Below are 22153 nucleotides of genomic sequence, written 5' to 3' on the forward strand. Positions count from 1 at the left end.
CTCACTAACTAGGGCAGCAGATGCTGTCTCTGCTCCAGCTCTTAGCCTCTGTCTCTGTCTCTGCTGTATGGTTAACTTCTGACCACAGCATTTCTGCAAGATAACTCTTGACTGATGTCACGTAATTTATCCTTATTACTTTCGTTTTATAGATATATATTCATGTCTAGTTTTATATTCTGTATTACAAATATATATTTATAAGCACAGTGCCTGGCCCATAGTAGTCCTCCATAAATGATTTTAGCAGTAGCAATTATAAGGAAGAAACCTAAACCCAAAGAAAGGGTTTGTATGAAGATTTAGACACCAGCTTCACAGTTTGAAATAGATTCCTGGATTCCTATTTCTAGAAGCACCCCGCAACTGAGATGGCTTTGGGAGGCTTTGGAAAATAACTTTAAGGGGTAATAAAGCCAATAATAGATCACTATCAGTGAATGGTATAATTGATACTGGAATTAAAGTGTGACTTTTAATCCCAAGTCCTTTTGCTCCCCATTCTACGTGTAGAGGGCTATTGCCTTGTTCCTACCTGCCTGTTACCCAGGTCTCCTTCCCAGGTGGTAACACCAGTGTATGAGGCAGTAGACCTGGGCCCTCTCTTGACTGGAAATCTAAGTCATTTTGACTCCACAGTTACAGAGTTAGGCCATAGTTCCCTCTGAGTAAAGCCATTGCTTTGGGTACCAAGTTTTCTCATAGGCCACTTCAGTGGAATTGTTGCTTTCTTTTGCCTTTTCCTGCTCCTGGTTTGATGATCGGCTTTTGGTTTTTTTTAACATCTTTATTGGAGTATAATTGCTTTACAATGGTGTGTTAGTTTCTGCCTTATAACAAAGTGTATCAGTTATACATATACATATGTTCCCATATCTCTTCCCTCTTGCGTCTCCCTCCCTCCCACCCTCCCTATCCCACCCCTCTAGGTGGTCACAAAGCACCGAGCTGATCTCCCTGTGCTATGCGGCCGAAGCTGCCAAAAACAGGAGTGAGAGCAGCCACAGAACTGATGTGGGACCTGCAAGTTCTCACAGAGCTCTTTATGAGAGTTTTCCCTTTCCTAGAGCACTCACCCTGCTCACCTGGCTGATGCCGTCCTCCCTCTTAGCATCTTTGGTATTGATAGATACTCTGAATGTGTCAGGGCAGTCAGGACTCCCTGAAGATTGGAGAGTACAGTGCACCAGTTAGCTCCAGCCTTTTATACAAGAGATACTTTGATTTAGAGCCTTCTTGTGGCTTAGAAAAGACTGAACTCACATCCTGACCCTTTTTATTTGCCAACTCAAGACCTGGATACCTATCATTCATGGTTTCCCTTCTGCTTCGGAGAACTCAACTTGAAGAACAGTGCCATGCAAACTGTGCTAAAAGGGTCAGTTATAGGAAAAGACCCTTTGAATATTTTCTTTGGTCTGGAACTTGCTGGATTCAACTTGACATTGAAGTATTCTGTGGAGAATGTCGTATACCTTAAAACTTTGTTTTCACTTTGTGTTTATCTGGGTACAAAAATGAACTTCTAAGTGACTTTGTCAGAATTTTCAGCTCCTGCATGCTTTGGCCATGAGCCACGGGACTAACATGCCCCCAAGATAGGGTGGACATCTCAAAGAAGGTGTCTCAGGGTTTTCTTAGAGTGTAGCACTTAATGGTGTAAATAAAACTGGTTGGGAGGGCCTCGCTGCCAGTCCCTTTTCATTTCCATCATCATTTAAATGGCTCCCCAAAGCACTACTTCTGTTGGTCATTTTGCTCTCTTTCGAGCTGCAATTTCTTGATTATTTTTCTCTTGGATTTGTTATTTCTCTGCTTTCATTTTTGTTACCGTCTCTCTCTCTTTACCTGTGGTATCAGATAAGAAGCAGGGAAAATGAGAGGCCCTTTTCCGTCCCCCCCCCAGTATTCACGAAGAAGGTGTTTTCTTTAAATGTGCCCGTTATGAATGTGGCAATCTCTGCTGCGCTGTGAAGGGGGATAGAAAGTGTGTTAAGACTCTATTCAGAGTCATTGTTTCTTTTAAAATATTCTAGTGATTAATCCAGTTGCTTTTGTGTTTCTCCTTTTTCCACACTGTTTCTCAGGAAAGACAGCTGAAGTTTACCACAGTGGTCCTGATGGGAGCAACACTGAGAACTCCCAGCGCCCCCTCCCAGCCCCACCTCTGAGAGCTCGTTTAGTTGTGGTCAGGCTTACTCAAGACGAATCTAGTCTTGAGTAAATAAATCAAGGGGCCCCCAGGTCTCTCCCACATTACTCTTGATCTGAAGAACCTGCAAGAACTGTCACTGTGAGGACTGAATCTGCAGCAGGGAAGGTGACCTGGCATGACTGTACCCCAGGACTTGTCTGGACCGAGCCAGACCGTGGGACCGGGGAGTTGTTCTTCTCCCTGTTGCGAGAGCTGCTTGTTACTGCTGTTGAGGCCTGTTCTGATGTTCATTTTGTAGGAGGGGTGGCTCGTGTTGCTTCAAACCAGTTAGATTTCTCAACCTGAACCACGAACTAGGAAAGATAAATGGACTTTATTTATAATCTGGCACCAGCATGGTGGACGATCTTGATCCCAGCATGCATGGCTGGTTTCTCTGGACTTAGCACATAAGCAGGCTTTGTTCATTTGTTTAAGGGATTGCTGGGCCTTGGGAAAGGTGACAGGAGGTTCAGAGGCGCCTTTGGACATAGAGCGGAGTGAAATTCTGTGACAGCGGCTGCACCTGCTTCTCAAAATTTCTTAAGTGTCCGACTTCCTGTCTGGTAGCTGACCTTTCTGTACATCGGGTCCAGCTGTCTTTCCTTGTTCTGTAGTAAGTCTATTAACTACTTCTGCTCAGACACGTCCCAGTGCTGGTGAACGTTCGCCTCTTCTTCTCGCTGTCCAGTTTGCCGCCACGTGGCTTCCGTGTCACACTCTGTTGTGTAGGAGTCACATGAAGGAGCTCACTGCTCTGTTTCGGATTATTAGTTTTCTTGCGTATTCTGGTATGTGGTGTTATGAACTGGTTGAGTTTATGCTCACAACCAGAACAGTCTCCATTCTTGCACGCCTCGGGTCAGAAATTCTACCAGCGACTTCTTACTTTTTTTGACCCGTGTTGCCTGTTGCTGGGGGAGCACTTTTGCTTGGCTGTGTTTACTAGTATGTGGCAGCCACTGCTGGCAAGACTATGAAGGTTGAGCTTAAGAAAAGCATTGATGGGACTTCCTTGGTGGTGCAGTGGTTGAGGGTCCGCCTGCCGATGCACGGGACGCGGGTTCGTGCCCCGGTACGGGAGGATCCCACATGCCGCGGAGCGGCTGGGCCCGTGAGCCATGGCCGCTGAGCCTGCACGCCCGGAGCCTGTGCTCCGCAACGGGAGAGGCCACAACAGTGAGAGGCCCGTGTACCGCAAAAGAAAAAGAAAAGCATTGATGGCGTCATTTCCATAAATTGGCGTCAGTGTCTGCAGATATGGTCATTTGCAATTATCAACACTGACGGAAGGAAGAAGAGTCTTGGCTGAGGCCTGGGTATAATCCAGTAACCATTTAATATTGCTGAGTAATTGTGTGCCTAGCTTCACTTACAGATACTAAGTTACGTCACCTTTCTTCTTCCTGTGCCTTCCTCTAATTTTCTCCTAACAATCTGGATGAGAATCTTAGAGAGTAAACTTTTTGGTTGGCCATAGTGTTATTTAGTGATCATTTTTGCTTAATTAAGTTTTGTTCCTTTGAGACCCTGTGAAGTATAAGCGGCTGAATACCATTTCCAACTTAAATCTCTACTTTAACCTTCTTGAAAGCTGAAAGAACTCCACAGAGGAGTTGATCTAAGCCTCAGACTTCAAAGGAAAACACTTGAAAATTTTTTTTTGGCTTTCTGGACTCATGTGTACAGATTTCTTCAGCAGTGGCATCTGGTTTATGGAGAAGAGATGTTGAACCAGCCGATTGTGAGTGTTCACGTCAATCCCCAGAAAAGTGAGGAGTTCCATGTAGGGTTGGTGTATTATTTGAGCATCTCTGGTTGCAAGTAAAAAGATACAGGAGTACTTCAAGGAAACTAAGGGCTGGAATGCTTTGGGGCTTCTGGAAGCCAGTGAAAGCAGAATGCAGAGCCAGAAGGCCCCAGACACCAGGGAGTACCTTGTCTTCATCTTTCTCTTCTCCATGCTCCTATTTCCTTTTTCTGTCCCTTAGAATGCTGTCTTGACTTCACAGACATATCCTAATATAATGATAGAATATGACTACCATTTAGCTTCCAGATTTATACATTATCATTCCCACCACATGAAAAGGCTACTGGACTGTCTCTTGTCCCATTCTGTATTCCTGGAGGACAGGATCTAGATTTAGGTCAGGTGTGCATCCTGACATCTAACTACTAAGAGAAGGTTACTTCCTACAAACAAGGCTGCTGGGAGCCCACCCTTATGGAACAGAAGATAGTTTGAGCTCATAGCCTGGAATTTCCTGTTGTATGGGCTTGGAACTGTCCAAAGAGTTCCCAGCCCAGGAAAATCAGATTAGACTTATGCTAAAATTGTATGTTTTTAAAAATTAATTAATGTCACAAATACATTGGTTTGACTATTTTAAAGTTTTATCCTCTTGTTACTAATACAAATGACAGCTTACAGCTCATTTCTCAATTCATTAAAATAGAAGTAGAAAGGGCCTTGAACTATCATCCAGTATTCAGACAGGTGATTGTCTGAACCATTCAGGAGAGATGGCTATATAAGCTCTTCATAAAGAAGTTCAGGAAAATAAACTTTACAGCCATTCTTCAGTGACCTATTCAACTACTCTTTTTTTTTTAATTTATTTTTTGTTGACATATAGTTGAATTACAATGTTGTGTTAATTACTGCTGTACAGAAAAGTGACTCAGTTATACATAATACATACATTCTTTTTCATATTCTTTTCCATTATGGTTTATCAACTACTCTTTTTTAAAAATCACTCTTTGACTTTGAAAGCAGAACTTTCAAAGTTCACTCTTGACTTTGAAGCAGAATTTTAGGAGCCTAGAATTGACTTATCGGCCCAACATACACCTGCCTCAACCCAGCCAAATACAGTGAAGGACTTTTCTATTCCTTAGCAACTTATTGAAATGAGTTCCAGAACACTGGAACAATTTTTACTTCTTTATAGCTGCCTTTTATTCTATACCACCAATACCTTCTTACCTAGCTGTGAGATTATGATACAATTTTCCAGGACTTAGGAATAAAAGATTGAAACTTCAGCTACTTAATCACGAACAAGTAAATATCTCTGCCCTATTTTTAAAGACTTTTAGAGGGACCTCCCTGGCGGTCCAGTGGTTAAGACTCTGCGCTTCCACTGCAGGGGGCACGGGTTTGATCCCTGGTCGGGGAACTAAGATCCCACGTGCCACAAGGCACAGGTAAAAAGATTTAAAAAAGAAAAAAAAAACGAAACACTTCTAGAGACGATTCTTCAGCTTCTCCTCCACTGCCCACTGCCGGTGCTCCTGTGTTTATCCATGTTCTGTGTATGAGAAAATGAGACCGGGAGGTGACCTTAAGTTTGTTCTGAAACACAGTGGGTCATAAATAGTGGCTGAGCCAGGATCAGAATTCCCGCTTTCTGATTCCTGCCTTGTGCTCTTTCTGAACAGCCCTGTGAGGAGACAAGGAATCAGGCCAGAAATGCCTTATCCCTGGAGCCCAGGCAAGCTCTTCCTGATCCCTTTGGTGGCCACAGTGTCCATGGAAGGCCCGCTCTGTGAGCAAACATAAGCCTTTGCACACTGCCACGTCTCTACAGTCTAACTCTTGGCTCTTTTTTCTTTAATTTCCCTTACATCCCTTTCAGGATATCTGTATGAAAGAAAGCTTCTTACTCATTTACTCTTTCAATAAAGAATTTAAAAACATATTAAGTGTCTGCTTTGTGCCAGGGCTTGTGCTAGGCACGGCATCCATTACCACCATTGGACTCAACTTTGAAAATTCTAGGTAGTCACTTGCAAAATACAGCAAAAGAAGAGGCACGTCCACACCACCCATTAGATCACCATCGTACGAGGTTAGCCATGCAGTGTCATTATCCCATTATCCTGTCTCTTTGAGGAGGGCAACATATGTATAATAGTGATAGCCAACAGGTAGTAAGTACCGGGCACTGTACTTGGTATTTAACATTCATTATCTTATTTAAACCTCACAGCAACCCAGCGAGGTTGATATTTTAAATACCTTTTACAATTGAGTAAACTAAGGTTCAGACAAAAATGGTTAACATTTGATTCATTTATTGTGTGCCAGGTGCTGTGTTAAGTGTTTGTATGAGTCATGCTTAATCCTCGCAACAGCCCTATGATATTCTACTATAATCATCCCCATTTTAAAGATGAAAACACTGAGGTCCAAGGAGGTTAGGTTTATTGCTCAGGCCATGTAAGTAAGTTGTATAACTTGATTAGTAATTATCTACCCAGACTCAGGATTAGAATTGGGATTAGGGTTAGGATCAGAGCCAGGGTTAGGATTTCTGTAGAATTTCAGTGTGATAGTCTTGTCTTCAGAAGTAGATTAGGGGGCTTCCCTGGTGGCGCAGTGGTTGGGAGTCCGCCTGCCGATGCAGGGGATGCAGGTTCGTGCCCCGGTCCGGGAAAATCCCACATGCCGCGGAGCGGCTGGGCCCGTGAGCCATGGCCGCTGAGCCTGCGTGTCTGGAGCCTGTGCTCCACAACGGGAGAGGCCACAGCGGTGAGAGGCCTGCGTACCGCAAAAACAAAACAAAACAAAACAGAAAAGAAGTAGATTAGGGATAAGATCCCTCTTGAGGCCTGTGTGTCAAGGCTCTGTGTCTGCCTGCTGTCCGTCCTGGTGTTCTGGCACCCCGGGAGTGCTCAGTGCTTTCTTGGCCATGTCTTATGGTTTATGGTTAGCTGATGTGTGAGCATGCCCAGGAGAACCACATGTAGACTCAGTCTTGATCCAAACATCACGAGCCCACAACCATACTTTTCTTTGCCTCCTATCACCGATCTCTCCCTGTGCAGTTAAGAAATCTGCCTGCAGATTCAAATTTGAACCGGTGGCTTGCATTTAAACTGCCAATTCAAGTGGGTTATATGTTTTTTTAAACTTTTTCAAGTTTTTAATCTAGGACAGAAAAAAGGTATAGTATATGTGATGCAGAGAAGGTATATTTTTTAGTGGAAATACAAACCACAAATACTAGATTGATACTGATTAACCTTTTCAATACATTGGCATTTCCAGAGCTCTTGGGAAAATATTATTGTACCTTCTCACCTATTATTGGCTTTTAAACTTACCTGTAGTTCTCTTTCCAAACTGGAAGCCTCCTCAATTCCTGATTTTCTATTTGTTTATTCAGCTAATATTTACTGAGTACCTTGTGGGCTAAGCCATGCAGATACACCTGTGAACAAGGCAGACATAATTAACTATAACCATGATAAATGCTACAGAGGAAGTAAAAGGTGCTATTAAAATAGTAATAGTAGGGGAGGGAGAAGAGTCGTAAAGTCAGGGAAGGCTTTCTGGGGGAATTGCTCTTTAAGCGAGAGTGGAGGATGAATAGGAAACAGGCAGGAGGGACAAGAGAAGGGAAGGAAGCGTTCCAGGCAGAGGGAACAGCATGTGTGGCGACACTGAGGCAAGTAAGACCTTGACTCATCTGAGTTGCTGAGAAGCAGTCAGAGACAGGGAAGTGCTTCCAGGAAGAAAAGAGCCACATGCTGGAGAAGGGACTTTCTTTTTCAAAAAAATATTGACTTAAAAATTGATGCCCCTGGAAGAATTGACAATACCGCCGCCCCACTGTTATTCCCATGGTGTAAATGGTGAAGTGGCCGTGCTTCGTGGGCGGCCCTGTGGGGCAGACTAAGAGCCGTGGCGGAGCGGGGAGGCTGGGGGAGGTGGGGAGGGCTGTGGGATGACTCTGACTCTGGGGGTTCTCTCCCCTCAGGCCTGAAGACCATCGTGGGCGCCCTGATTCAGTCCGTGAAGAAGCTGTCGGATGTGATGATCCTGACAGTGTTCTGCCTGAGTGTCTTTGCCTTGATCGGACTGCAGCTCTTCATGGGAAACCTGCGAAACAAGTGTGTGGTGTGGCCCATAAACTTCAACGAGAGCTATCTTGAAAATGGCACCAAGGGCTTTGACTGGGACGAGTACATCAACAATAAAAGTAGGTGGCCCCGTCTCTGCGAGTGGGCAAGAAAAAGCCTTCCAGAAAGGAAGGCCAGGACTGCTGGAACGAGCCTTGGGAACTTACTCCTTTCCCGTGAGGTCGGATGATATTCAGAAGCTCTCAGATATCAGCCCCCTCTCCCTCTCTCTCTTTTCTCTCCCTTTAAAAGCAAAAATGAAACTTTAGATCTTTTTCACATGTACCCCTAAACTTTTGCTTTGAAAATCAGGCTTAGAAACTTGATAAAAATCCTCTTTTCCCTGAGATATGTAAACCTTTAGTTTATAGAGTATATACCTAGTAAGGTTTCTGAATACTACTTAGACCTTAGGAATCAATCTGGTCTTAGGGAGTCGAGTAATCTCTAAGTAATCATTTGATCCTATTACAGTTAAGGAGTTTTAACAGGTTCATTTCAGGAACCAAGGCACTTGGGTCTTACCCTTAGGAATATTTGGTATAGTAGTACTTCTGTAAAACAATGGGGGAAAGTTAGCGGTCTCACTGTTAGTCACTCCTGAGGAATAAAGGCAGTTAGTATCTACAAGAAAGTGTTGCAAAGGGGATTTCAGGGACACGAAAGGCAAGCGTGCCTTCTGAGTTAAAGTGGGGCATGGTAACTAGCGATCAGTTTATCTTTGGTAGAGAGAAGTTATAAGGATAGAAGAGTAGAGTGGTGTAAAAACCCTTTGATTCAAGTGCTAGAACGTGGCATACAGATCTGAAGTACGAGTAGAAGTCAGGTGTCCGTGAAAAGAACACTGCACTAAAGGCTACACAGCAGCACTTTTCATTGTTAAATATATATAGGAAAATAGTTAATGGGAAAGAATTCTTATCAGGTTTCACTGCTGTCAGGAAAGATTTATATGAGCTAAAATCAGTAACTGTTTATTCTCTCATTCACTGAAATCTGCCTTATTCATTTCCTGCCTCTTCAAACTTTTCTAGCAAATTTTTACACAGTTCCTGGCATGCTGGAACCTTTGCTCTGTGGGAACAGTTCTGATGCTGGGTAAGTAGCTCACCTAATTTTATTCTCCTCCCTTAAAATAATTTGTCAGACAAAAATGGACAATATGTTCTCTTTCTTTGTGCTCATATAGTGGATCCTTAGTGGGCCCGACGTATTGGGTGACTCAGATTTTCTTTCTGTCTTATATTGGTCCGTCCAAAGTTGACATTTCACTAGTAGGTGAAGGTGTCCATAGTCTCAAGCCAAAGTTAAAGATGTAAAAGGCTAAAGACAGAATCTATAACATCAGATATCTTGCCTGTCTCTTGAAGACTCTCCTCATTCTATCCTAACACAGTTAATAAAATATCGAATAAGGACACCGTCTTCATGATAGGTTAGCACCCAAGGTTGACCCAGAATATGCCGGGCCTGACAACATGGGGGAGGGGAAAGAGTTGCAATGTAATATCTTTTCCCCTTTTTATACTGTGGCAAAATGCACGTAACATAAAATTTGGTCTCTTAACCATTTCTACATGTACAGTTCGGTGGTATTAAGTATGCTGATGTTGTTATGCGGCCGTCTCCACCATGCATCTCCAGAACTCGTCATCTTCCTACAGTGAAACTCTGTACCCAGTAACTCCCCATTCTCCCCTCCACTCAGCCCCTGGTGACCACCATTCTACTTTCTGTCTCTATGATTTTCACCAGTCTAAGTACCTTACTTAAGTAGAATCATACAGTAATTGTCTTTCTGCAACTGGCTTATTTCACGTAGCATAATGTCCTCAGGGTTCATCCATGTTATAGTATATGTCAGAATTTCCTTCCTTTTTAAGGCTGAATAATATTCCATTGTATGTATATATCACGTTTTGTTTATCCATTCATCTGTCAGTAGACACTTGGGTTGTTTCCACATTTTAGCTCTTGTGACTAATGCTGCTATGAACATGAGTGTACAGCAACAAAGTTTAGTCCTGATTCTGCTACTTCTAGACTTTTGGCAAGCCATTTGACTTATGTGAGCCTCAGTTTCTTCATCTAAAAACGGATTTAATCATGTTCTCACTTTCTCAAAGGGTTATGTAAGGATCCAATTACATAACATATGTGAAAGTGCTTTGTAAACAGAGGACTATATAAATGTAGGGTGTAGTGTCATTATTTAGAGTATATTGGTAAATACAGGAGTTGGTGTTTTAAGATGACATGACGACTAGAAGTTCATTTAATTTCTGTATTGAAGTAGATACTAGAAATTACACTGAAATAAATATCAGGCGAGTCTTAAAGCAGAAGAACTGTTATAATCAAGGTCACTGAAATCCCCAGTATGACATGGTTGTCACAATGGGTGTTAAGAGAATCGAGATGATTAAGAGGAACTTCTTAGCCATGTGTCATTTCGGATAGCAGCTAAGTTAAATTGGGTTGAATTGCACATTGATATGAATCTAGGACAGTGATTCTCAAATTTTGGCATGCATAAGAATCATCTGACACGCCCCTTAAAAATACAGATTCCTGGATCCCATATCCAGAGCTTTTGTTCCTAGGTGTTGGGTAGGTCATAGGAATCAACATTTTTCAGGTGATTCTGATCCTTGACTGTCCCCATGACATCATTTTTTGAAAAATTGACCTTGCTACTTTGTTTCTTTCCTCTTTTTCTTTTTTTTAATTCCTGTTTGTTGGCCTGTAATAAATAACCATCTATATATTTATTATCTCCAAGGTCATAGAGATGCCTTACAGCTGATGACTGGGTAGGATTACATTGAAAAGCCGTTTGTTTCCCTTTCTTTCCTCAGGCAATGCCCAGAGGGATACCAGTGTATGAAAGCAGGAAGGAACCCCAACTATGGTTACACAAGCTTTGACACTTTTAGCTGGGCCTTCTTGGCATTGTTTCGCCTTATGACCCAGGACTACTGGGAGAACTTGTATCAATTAGTAAGTAATACCTCTTTTTCGAGTGCTACTTCTTTTTCTTTGGTGATAGAATTTGCATGAGGCTATGTGGGGTTGGGGACATTCTGTGTGAGAGACCTTTGGTGAAGACGTTACATAGGATCTTAGGATGGTATTTCTCAGAGTCAGCTAGTTTACAAAAGTAAGTGAATTCTCCCAGCTCTTGGCCTGGTCCTTTAATGCTCATCATGGGTAGCTGTAGAGGTTCACAGACTTGAGAGCCTCTCGCCTGGCCTGGGAATCTGCATTCTCTGCCTGCTTCCTATCATTTCACCAGAGCATCTTCAGTATTTCGCCTTTTGGATTTTTGGGCTTAGGGCATCTTTTTAAGAACTATTAAACACATTGTACAAGGCACTATGCTAGACATTATAAAGATGAGATCTTATCCACAGGGATCTTGGATAAGATCTTGTCCATGTTTTGAAATTTGTAACACATTTGTATTTGTTCCAGAATGTTGTGACAGATTTTTTTTAAAAGGTCACGACTATTCTGTTGGGCCGCTTTGGTGACTCTGGGCAAGTCGTTTAATTTTGCTGGTTGTGGTGGAGAAGTTAGTCTAGGTGACTGCTGAGGGCCTTCCAGTTTAGAGATTCTCTGATGAGCCATTGTTTTCCATTTGACTCTAGCATTTGGTAATGCAAATTAGTTTGAGGATAAGAAATGTGATCTCCTCAGGCATGAAGGCAGCTCTTTAAGGGAAGTTTCTTATTCGTATCTCCTAGAGCTCTTCCTTTCTGTTGTACAAGCTAGTATTCCCTCAGGATTGAATCTTTCCCATGAAATATTTGTGACTTATGCTAAGTTTCAATTTGTGGTTGAGGAGAACAAAAATGCAAACTAAGTAATAGTGGGTCCCGTGTACATAACCGAAAACACAATTGTTCTTTGATGTCTATGTGCTTGCTCAAGGAATACTCAGTATTCCTTGAGTAGTCCCCAGGGAGTACTCTTGGGATCCTCCTTCCTGTTTTCTTTTCCCTCCACTATCCTTTATGTCATACCCCTCTTTAAAAACTCATCCTACGGGGCTTCCCTGGTGGCGCAGTGGTTGAGAGTCCGCCTGCCGATGCAGGGGACGCGGGTTCGTGCCCCGGTCTGGGAAGATCCCACATGCTGCAAAAAAAAAAAAAAAAAAAGTGTAAAAATTCAGTAGTGCCCCTGCAGAGGAACACCAGCCCATGAGTTGTTTTCAGCCTGATTCGTTTGATGCAAGCAACTCAGAAAGTGATCTTTGTCTTTACAGACCTTAAGAGCAGCTGGGAAAACGTACATGATCTTCTTCGTCTTGGTCATCTTTGTGGGTTCTTTCTATCTGGTGAACTTGATCTTGGCTGTGGTGGCCATGGCTTATGAAGAACAGAATCAGGCAACACTGGAGGAAGCAGAGCAGAAAGAGGCTGAATTCAAAGCAATGTTGGAGCAACTTAAGAAGCAACAGGAAGAGGCACAGGTTGGTGACCAATTCTTTGCTACGGTCTTTCCTGCCATATCATGGTGACTAAGGCCCCACCTGATTGCCATTCCAATTGATCTTTTTAGGCATCAGTCACTGTCAAATAGAAGTCACTGATCTGATTAAAATAACCCAAGTAACAACTACAGACGGTCAGTCCAATTATTCCATTTGTCTTAATGGCCACATTGTTTGTGAATATGATCTTTTGTTGAATTTCTCAGCTGTTCAGTGTACAACTGCTGTGCTGGCTGGGGAGAAAAGAAAGTGGCCAGAGCAGTCTATATAATGCTTCATATAAGCATAGCCTTTTTGTTGAGAAGAACATTAGGGTCTCCTTCAGAGATTCTCTGTGGTCATAGCAAGTCTTGAAAAGAAGATACAGGTAAAATATGAAAGTAAAGTTTGAAAAACAAACTTGTGATTCCACCAACACCCTAACACTTTACCTTTTCATCTTTATCCAAATATACATGTATTTTTACAGTGTTGGGCCCATAATGTATAGTATAGTTTCTTAGCATTGATTTGCAGAGTTTTCCAAAAAAAGGATCATTTGGTACCAAGGTGGCAGCCACGTTCTTGTCTGAGATACTCAAGAGAATAAACCCCAGAGTTCTCACCATGCCGCTCTGCTCTGGTTATGCAAGGCTGTGTGCCACGATACAAATTCAGCTAGGAAAAAGGGATGCCAGGCCCCAGCCACAGGCTCCTCTGACGGGCTGGTTTTCCTTCCTCCTTTTTTCCCTTTTTCCCCTATCTGTGGGAAAGGAAACGACCTGTACTAATTGCTTGGCTTTGGGTGGCTCCAGTTCATGGCTTCTGATCTGCACTGTTGCTGTGGCTCCTTTCGCAGGCGGCGGCGATGGCCACTTCAGCAGGAACTGTCTCAGAAGATGCCATAGAGGAAGAAGGTGAAGAAGGGGCAGGCTCGCCCCGAAGCTCATCTGAAATCTCTAAGCTCAGTTCCAAGAGTGCCAAAGAGAGACGTAACAGGAGAAAGAAGAGGAAACAAAAGGAGCTCTCTGAAGGAGAAGAGAAAGGGGATCCCGAGAAGGTGTTCAAGTCAGAGTCAGAAGATGGTATGAGGAGGAAGGGCTTTCGGCTACCAGACAACAGAATTGGGAGGAAATTTTCCATCATGAATCAGGTAAACTCTTTGCGCTGGGTCAAATAAGCCTAAGAAATTTTGGTTTTCCTAATCTCACTTGATTCTCATGTTCCCCTTTGGGTTTACGTTTTCCACACCCATTCCTGCATTCTCAGGCCTTTTTCTCCATACCTACACGCTGTTTTCCTTTAGGAGGAAGTGTTACTCGCGTATTAGGGCTGCCCTGTGCTCTAATCCTGCCCTCCCTTCTCTGCTCTAAAGCTAGCCCTAGGACAACCTGGTCACCTTTGGCAAACTTACCATAGCAGTAAAGTCTGTGTCACAACCAGCAAGCCTTATGTTCTAAAACATCATGAAGAACTTTTCTCCTCTTAGCATCTGAACTTCAGAATTTAGATCAAATACCTCTTTTTAAGAGTTTCATATAATTTTAGGTTAAAAAAAAAGTCATGGAACTCTTTAGGTCACCTTATTTGAGTGTAGCAAGTTCTAGTAATTAATTATTCTAGATATATAGTGTCATGCTGATAAATTAGCCTATGATATATTAAAAGCCTCCAGTTTTACCCAACTTTGATAAATCGGGAAACTAAAAGAAAGAGAAGGGAGAGGACTTATGGATTATTATTGAGCATTGTATTACTATAAATTTCATCACATAATAGGTATTTTTGGATTTCAGAGAACACCACCAAAATCCAATTCTTAAGCCATTTAATTCCCCAATTTTTTTTTAAAATTTATTTTTGGCTGCATTGGGTCTTCGTTGTTGCATGCGGGTTTTCTCTCGTTTCGGTGTGGGGGGTTACTCTTTGTTGCGGTGCATGGGCTTCTCATTGCGGTGGCTTCTCTTATTGCGGAGCACAGGCTCTAGGCACGCGGGCTTCAGGAGTTTTGGCACACGGGCTCTAGAGCGCAGGTTCAGTAGTTGTGATGCACGGGCTTAGTTGCTCTGCGGCATGTGTGGTCTTCCGAGACCAGGGCTTGAACCCGTGTCCCCTGCATTGGCAGGCTAATTCTTAACCACTGCGCCACCAGGGAAGCCCTAATTCCCCCTTTCAAAGAAAGTTTTGTAAGGTATAGAATACATTACAGTTCCTGGTTATGGCAGTGTATTCAGTGTCTTTTCTTGTTTCCCAGAGATGATTGATTGTGCCTCTCCCTTACATCTCTCACCTCCCAGATCAGTCTTTTGCTGGTCCAGTTCATTTTATCACAGCAGAATCTCTCATGTCCATCCCCTTCTTTTTATTCGTATTAATCCTATTTTAGTTCAGACTTTGTGTTACTTTGTTCTACTGCAGTTACCCATTGCAGCTTCATTCACTCTTGTCTGTCTCTCTCTCCTTTATGTTTTATATATTGTCAGCAGATCACTTCCTAAAACGTCTCTCTCATTATTTGTCACCAAGCATTTATGGAGTGCCTACTGTATGTCAAGGATTGTGCTAGGGGGCTTCCCTGGTGGCGCAGTGGTTGAGAGTCCGCCTGCCGATGCAGGGGACACAGGTTCGTGCCCCGGTCCGGGAAGATCCCACGTGCCGCGGAGCGGCTGGGCCCGTGAGCCATGGCCGCTGAGCCTGCACGTCCGGAGCCTGTGCTCCGCAGTGGGAGAGGCCACAACAGTGAGAGGCCCGCGTAACGCCAAAAAAAAAAAAAGAAAAAAAAAAAGAAAGGATTGTGCTAGGTCCTAGAGATTAAAAGGTGGTTAGAACACCATCCTTGCCCTAGGGAGCTTACAGTGTAATGGGGCAACCAGATACATTAAAAAAATTATATAGCATTGATGATATTATTCCATAATTGAGATACACTGGGGTGTTTTGGAGGGCACCAATCTATCCCAACCTGGAGGTTCAGCAAAGATTTTCTGGGGAAGATCAATGAAGGATAAACAGGAGTTAGTCACGTAATGTACATGTGTGTTGGTGAGGGAGCAGTAAGACGGAAAAAAGGACATTCCAGGTTTGGAAGAAAAGTATGTTCCAGTTTGGACATCCCAAGTTTGAATTGTTTGTTGGGAAACCTAGTAGACACATGGATAGTCAAATGATAGCTCAGGGAAGAGGTCCTGAGCTGACAGGTGGGGATTGAAACCATGAGACTGGATGAGATGACTTGGAGAGGTGTGTCAGGTGGAAGAACAGTGAGCCACTGATGTTCACGGCCATCAGAGATGGAACTCATGGAGGAAGACAAGTGAACGGTCGTTAGAGGTGCTAAGAGAACCGACAGTGCAGTGAGGGCTGGAGAGCACAAGGGTGGGAGAAGGCAGTGGAGTGATCAATGGATTGAAACTTAACAGAGATGCTTGATGAGATCAGAACTGGAAATATCCGTTGGATTCGGCAATAGAAGTCATTGAGAACTTGAAAGTTACATTTCAGTCCAGGGTAAGGGTGGATGCCATGTTGAGTGGGAAGTAAAGACTTCTCATTCAAACTTCTTTAAAGAATGTGGGTGGGGGCTTCCCTGGTGGTGCAGTGGTTGAGAATCTGCCTGCCAATGCAGGGGACACGGGTTCGAGCCCTGGTCTGGGAGGATCCCACATGCCGCGGAGCAACTAGGCCCGTGAGCCTCAACTACTGAGCCTACACGTCTGGAGCCTGTGCTCCGCAACAAGAGAGGCCGCAATAGTGAAAGGCCCGTGCACCGCGATGAAGAGTGGCCCCCGCTTGCCACAACTAGAGAAAGCCCTCGCACAGAAACGAAGACCGAACACAGCAAAAATAAATTAATTAATTAATAAACAACTCCTACCCCTAACATCTTAAAAGAAAAAAAAAGAATGTGGGTGAAAATAAGCTTTTTTTTTTTTATTTTGCGGTACACGGGCCTCTCACTGTTGTGGCCTCTCCCGTTGCAGAGCACAGGCTCCGGACGCGCAGGCTCAGCAGCCATGGCTCACGGGCCCAGCCACTCCGTGGCATGTGGGATCTTCCCGGCCCGGGGCAAGAATCCGCGTCCCCTGCATCGGCAGGCGGACTCTCAACCACTGCGCCACCAGGGAAGCCCCAAAATAAGCATTTTTATAATCTGTTGGAGAGGAAACCCAGAAGAAGGAGGGTTGGAAGTAAAAATGGAGTAGAACAGAAAAGAAAGTAGAACACAGTCTTGGGAGATGTGAAAATAGGTGTAGCCTCTAACAGGAAAGGGGGTACCTTGTCCCCCCCAAAGACGCCAGCACAAGAGAGCTGGGTGTGTGTGGGCAAGTTTGTAGATGGGGAGTAGGAAGTGGAGAGAGATGGCACCTGTCAGTCTCTAGTTTTCAATAACGTAGGAAATTAAAAATCTTATCGAAGAGTTTGAGAGGTTGAGTCGGGAGCTTGAAGACAATAGTGACAGTTTAGAGTAGTTACTAAGAAGAATGGGAGAGGGAACTCCCCTTTGGGGTGGAATTCATAGCACTCCCCCTCCCCGATGCAGACTCCCTCTTCAGTCTCCAGCCCCTGTGCCCCTTCAAGCACCCTATACTTAAACCACAGTGAACTAGATGCTTCTCATACACGATGCTTTTCTACCCTCTGTTTTGCTCCAGAAACAGCCTCTCTAAGATGCCCTGTTTTTTACATTTCTGAATTGTCCACATTGTATTTATTCTTCACATCCTTTTCTCAAGAAACCTTCCCTGACCCTCCTCCATTCCACCCCCAATTGGAAATTATCATTTCATCTTTCCGTTATGTTTATACGTACCTCTTTGCATGTTGCTTTTTACTGTATGTGGTTTTATATTTACTAATGTTCATATCCTCTCCTCTCTCAGATAAAATCCTAAAGTCAAGGTCTGCTTCTATGCCCATTCAGGTATTTGTTGGAAAAATGAATGAAGAACTTTTATAAATCTGATTTAACCCCTTCTGGGACCCTGGAACCATTTCTGTCTCACCTTCACCTCACCTTTCTCCTAGTTCAGTCTCTCCTGGGGGAAAACTGTGATTGTAGCTTTGTTGTAATCCAGCCCTTGTCTTGAGAGCCATCCTGAGCTGGTTAATGAATACCTCAGTACCATTAACACTTTGCTATTGAATGGGCTCTGATTAATCCATAGGTTTCAGCACAGAGTTGCACTGATTGCTCCCTAGCTCAGAAATAAAGCTGGGCTTCTGAGATGTCCTGCTTTGCATGAAAATGTTCACTTCCTCTAATCTCCCCATTTGAGAAAAACTGTGCATTCCTAGAGTCCGTGGCTGACTGCCAAGACTTGCTTAGAAGCCCCACACAGTAGTAATACTCTTTGTCCCAGGACTCTCCTGCAGTTTCTCTGATTTTATCTGGAGGAATGGTTGCGGAAACTGAGCCCTAGGGAGATTTACTAATTTATTTAAGGTTATATAGCTAGTAGGTGTTGCAGGCAAGATTTGAACCGGGGGCTCCTGACTATAAGCCTTGTACTGCAGTCTCTAGCCACCCCCTCCTCACTCACCTCCACACGTACCTGGTCGTCTGTGGCGACTGGCTTCAGTTTTCCCACCGCACAGTTCAAGTGAATGTCAGTTTCCTGTATTTCAGATCTGCTGAGATCCTCTCGAGACATCTGCCCAACCTGTCTCCTACCTGTTTCTCTGTAAAATTACTGCTGTGTTTTTAGGGTTTAGGTGAAAACAAGTATTAGGTTGAGTTCATTTTTGCAAAGTATTTTAATTATTCTGTTGCAGCAATTCTCAAACTTTTTGGTCTTTATATCTTTAAGAATTATTGAGGACCCCAAAGAGCTTTTTTTAAATGTGCTTTCAATTTATTGTGTTAGAAATTATAATTAAGAAATTTAAAAATGTTTGTTTACTGATTTATTTAAAATAATAATGATAAACCCATTATATGTTTAACACAGATCATACATATTTTTGAAAAAATAAACTGTTTTCCAGATCAAAAAAAAAATTAGTGTAAAAAGTGGTACCGTTTACATCTTTGCGAATCTCTTTAATCTGTGATTAATAGAAGATAGCTGGAATATACCTGTATTCAGTCTGTTGCGGTGTATGTTTCTTTGGTTGAAGTATTTAAAGAAAATCTAGTTTCATACAGATGTAGTTGGAAAAGGGGGAAATATTTTAACAGCCTTTTTAGATAATTGTGAATATTCTTCTTTGATGCTTTTCCAAAACTGGATAATGGTAGATTTTTAACTGGTTAGTTGCAATGTGGAAGCTGAAACTGTATCAGTAACTTGGTACTGTTACATTAAAATCCTTTGCTGTATTTTGCACTATAGGTCTTTAACTCATGAATGACTTGTAGCATCTTACATTGACCATTTGGGAAATACTGGTTCACTGAGTTATGCAGATCTTCGAAGTACTGACACACAATATTAAAAAATCACGTATATTATTATCTCTATCAAGCTCATAAGAAAAGTCTTTAAATTCTGTGAAACTGTCAGGCTCACAGAGTCTACTGTATGCCTGTGAGAAAATGAGAGTGATAAAGGCAGACATCATCTTAGTATTATTATGAAGTAGTTTTAATCTTGTGACCCCCCCCCCCGCCCCATAAAAGGGTCACAAGGACCCCAGGAGTTCCCAGACCACATTTTAAGAACCAACTGCTGTGTTGGAAAGAAAAAGTGAAGAAAAGGTGAAATATGGCATGGAAGTAGGACATTTAAATCATCAATTTATTACATTCTAAACATCCCAGTCATTGTTAAGCCTTATCCCAGTAAACAGCTGACACGGATGCCCTGAAATTCCCAATTAATTTTTCTGTGTAGTGTGAGGGCTCCTCCCTCTAACCAACACCCCAGAGCTATTCTCCCAAGCAAACACCTAGATCTAAGGGAGTATTTTTAGTTAGCTGTGAGGTGACTGCCTGAAAAGGACCAGAAGCTCCTGGTTTGTTGACAGGAAAGATTTTGAAAACAGGACCTATCTCATAAACTAGCCTGGATCCCAGGAGTTAATAGGGCCACGGGTCCTGTGTCATAACTAAAACCCTCCAGTCCAGGAAAATTGAGACTGGGGGGTCAGGGGCTACCCTCAGGGTATGTCTCCTTAGGGAATTGGCTAGATCAGGATCAGATACAAGGGGTACAAGGAGAAATGGGACAAGTTCATCTTTTCCCCTTCCACATTTATTGCAGTCAACTCTTTTGCCAAGAATGGAACAAAGAATTAAAGGATAATAGATAAACTGTTTCCTTTTAGTGTGTATTGTCTCAGGATCCTGATTCCTAAGTGTTCCTGGGTCACTGAATTGGCCATTATCTTTCTATCACTTCCTCTCACTTTCCTATCAGTTAAGAATAGTCAGGTATTATATACTATATGAGATCTAATATAGTATATAGTATTTCCCCATGTAGTACATAATATTTCCTACTAGGCTGCAGGTTTCGAGAGGGCAGGGACCATGTTATATGTCTTGTTCACCACTATCTCCACATCACTTAGCACACAACAGGTATTTAATGATCATTTATCAAATAAAAATCAAACCTCTTTCCTAATATGGGGACCTAATATAGTAGGTAGGGTCAGCACCCAACGTCGGCCTTGTGAAAATCACAGATTCAGTCCAGGGAAGCTTGCGGTGAGAAGGGAGGCAGTTTTTTATTTTCTGTATTTTATGGGGCTTTGACGCGTTAGGAGCCTTGCTGGCTGGGAGGAGCTGCCCCTCTTGGCGCTAGTTTAATTCCTAGAGAGAGCGAACAACTTGCCAGGAAGTGTGCCTTTCATGTGCAGATCAACCAGTCCAAAACCCTTATCCCCAGCCTCCTGGTATCTAATTCACACACCCAGCCAATATCTCCCGTGCCCTAAATCACTCCAGAGCCAGGACCATTCCTATAGCCCAGAACCTGTTTGAAATTATTCAAACTATCCAATTTTAAACTTGTTCAAAGGTGCCTGCTCTGCCTCACCCATCCCTTCCACAGCAAAGGCCCTGGGCCAGGCTTTTCCCCTCACTCCTCCTGCCTCCTGACTGACCCTCGTACCCACCCCCACCCCCCGTGAGGCCCTGTGTGGCCCGGCATGACATGGTGCGGCATGCCATGCCCCCTTATTTTGGGAACTGGAAGTAATAAACTCTTCTTTCAAAGACAGTTATCTCTGTGTCTGTCACCTTACCATACCTGATTAAAACAAAATCGTAGGTGGGACTTCCCTGGTGGTCCAGTGGGTGAGACTCCATGCTCCCAAGGCAGGGGCCCTGGGTTCGATCCCTGATCAGGGAACCAGATCCCGCATGCTGCAACTAAGACCCGGCACAGCCTAAATAAATAAATATTAAAAAAAAAGAAAGAAAGAAAGAAACCAAAACTCATAGGTGCGTTCTAACACTTAACAAATCTTCTGGCCAGCCACATTGTTTAGAGAAGTGTTTCTCAAACTATCTGTAGCGAAGGACCAGTTTTTGTCTTTCCCATTTCTTCATGAATGATAGTCTTGTAAAATATAATTGCAATAAACTTCTAGAAAAATCATCACATTCTTGGATGTTGTAAAAATGCCTACTTGCTATTAAAATTTCTAAATGCTTCTCTCAGGTTTTTACTGTCTCATTGCAAGCCAGTAGCAGATTATACACTAGCATCGATCTGTGAATGGTTCAGGGGAATGAATCAGTGAGGGTGCCCAAACATATATGTGAAATGAGGAATAGCAAGCAAAAAGCTGGAGGAGGCGCTGACCCCTCTACCAGCTCAACAGCATGGAGAAGGAACATGGCCATGTATGTGCCCTTTTAATACACAGTGACACCCTCCACTCATAAATGAGACCCAGTGAACATTCTAGAATCTAACCCATGCAGCTCCTCCTCTCGGGTGCAGGGATGAGGCAGAAGAGCAGAACAAGTCAGAGTGATCAGGAAACGGGTCAGAGATGCTGCATACCTGAATCCTATTTTTTTAGAGGTCTACATACAGCATATAGTATGTATTTAACAGTAACATTTGTGTAAAATGATCTGTGGTAAGTGGTTTTCTTGATGCAGTTTCCAGTAATCAAATTCATTTATTATCTCAGAGATTTGTGAGTTGCTTCAAGCCACCGCAAGAAGAGACTACATAACAAGGGAAATACAGGTTAGAGAATGAAGTGTGATAAAACTAGAAATATCCCAAAAAAATGTACCCACCTGGGCATGGGGGCTTTGTACATTACAGGAAGAGAATGGAACTGGGATCATTTTGAGTCTAGAACTAGAAGTGGAGTTCTAGGTAAAAAAAAGATATGGGCAGAAATATTAAAGAGGAGCCCTACAGCCATTCCAGGGTTATCATCAAAAGTATTATTTTAAAATGTTTATTTAGCACTTTTAATATGTATACTATATTGGCAGAGTCCTAGCCCACAAAGAACTTTCACAGTGGAGTCATTTTACCAGAAGGGTAAGGCCTAAACTCTAAGGCAAAAATCTTATATAGCTAAAAGTTACTTTGAAATTCCTTCAAAGCCATAATTGGGCCAACTGAGTATCTCAGGGTAGCAAGGAGGATTGTCTGAGG

General features: G+C 43.0%; 1 protein-coding gene across 3 annotated transcripts in view; it reads left to right on the forward strand.

Moving 5' to 3' along the window:
- The window catches only part of SCN8A (sodium voltage-gated channel alpha subunit 8), a gene marked incomplete at both ends in the record, with an annotated part of 112112 nt that overhangs the window by 33005 nt on the left and 56954 nt on the right, over nucleotides 1–22153 (forward strand). For all 3 annotated transcript variants that reach the window (XM_082666544.1, XM_082666545.1, XM_082666546.1), the window contains 5 exons: nucleotides 7966–8187; nucleotides 9142–9205; nucleotides 10966–11107; nucleotides 12375–12581; nucleotides 13441–13734. In XM_082666544.1, the coding sequence (XP_082522670.1) occupies nucleotides 7966–8187; nucleotides 9142–9205; nucleotides 10966–11107; nucleotides 12375–12581; nucleotides 13441–13734 (929 nt within the window). The remainder of the gene's footprint in view (nucleotides 1–7965; nucleotides 8188–9141; nucleotides 9206–10965; nucleotides 11108–12374; nucleotides 12582–13440; nucleotides 13735–22153) is intronic.

This window comes from Grampus griseus (genome assembly GCF_964374135.1).
Source record: "Grampus griseus genome assembly, chromosome: 11".
In the NCBI taxonomy this organism is placed as follows: domain Eukaryota; kingdom Metazoa; phylum Chordata; class Mammalia; order Artiodactyla; family Delphinidae; genus Grampus; species Grampus griseus.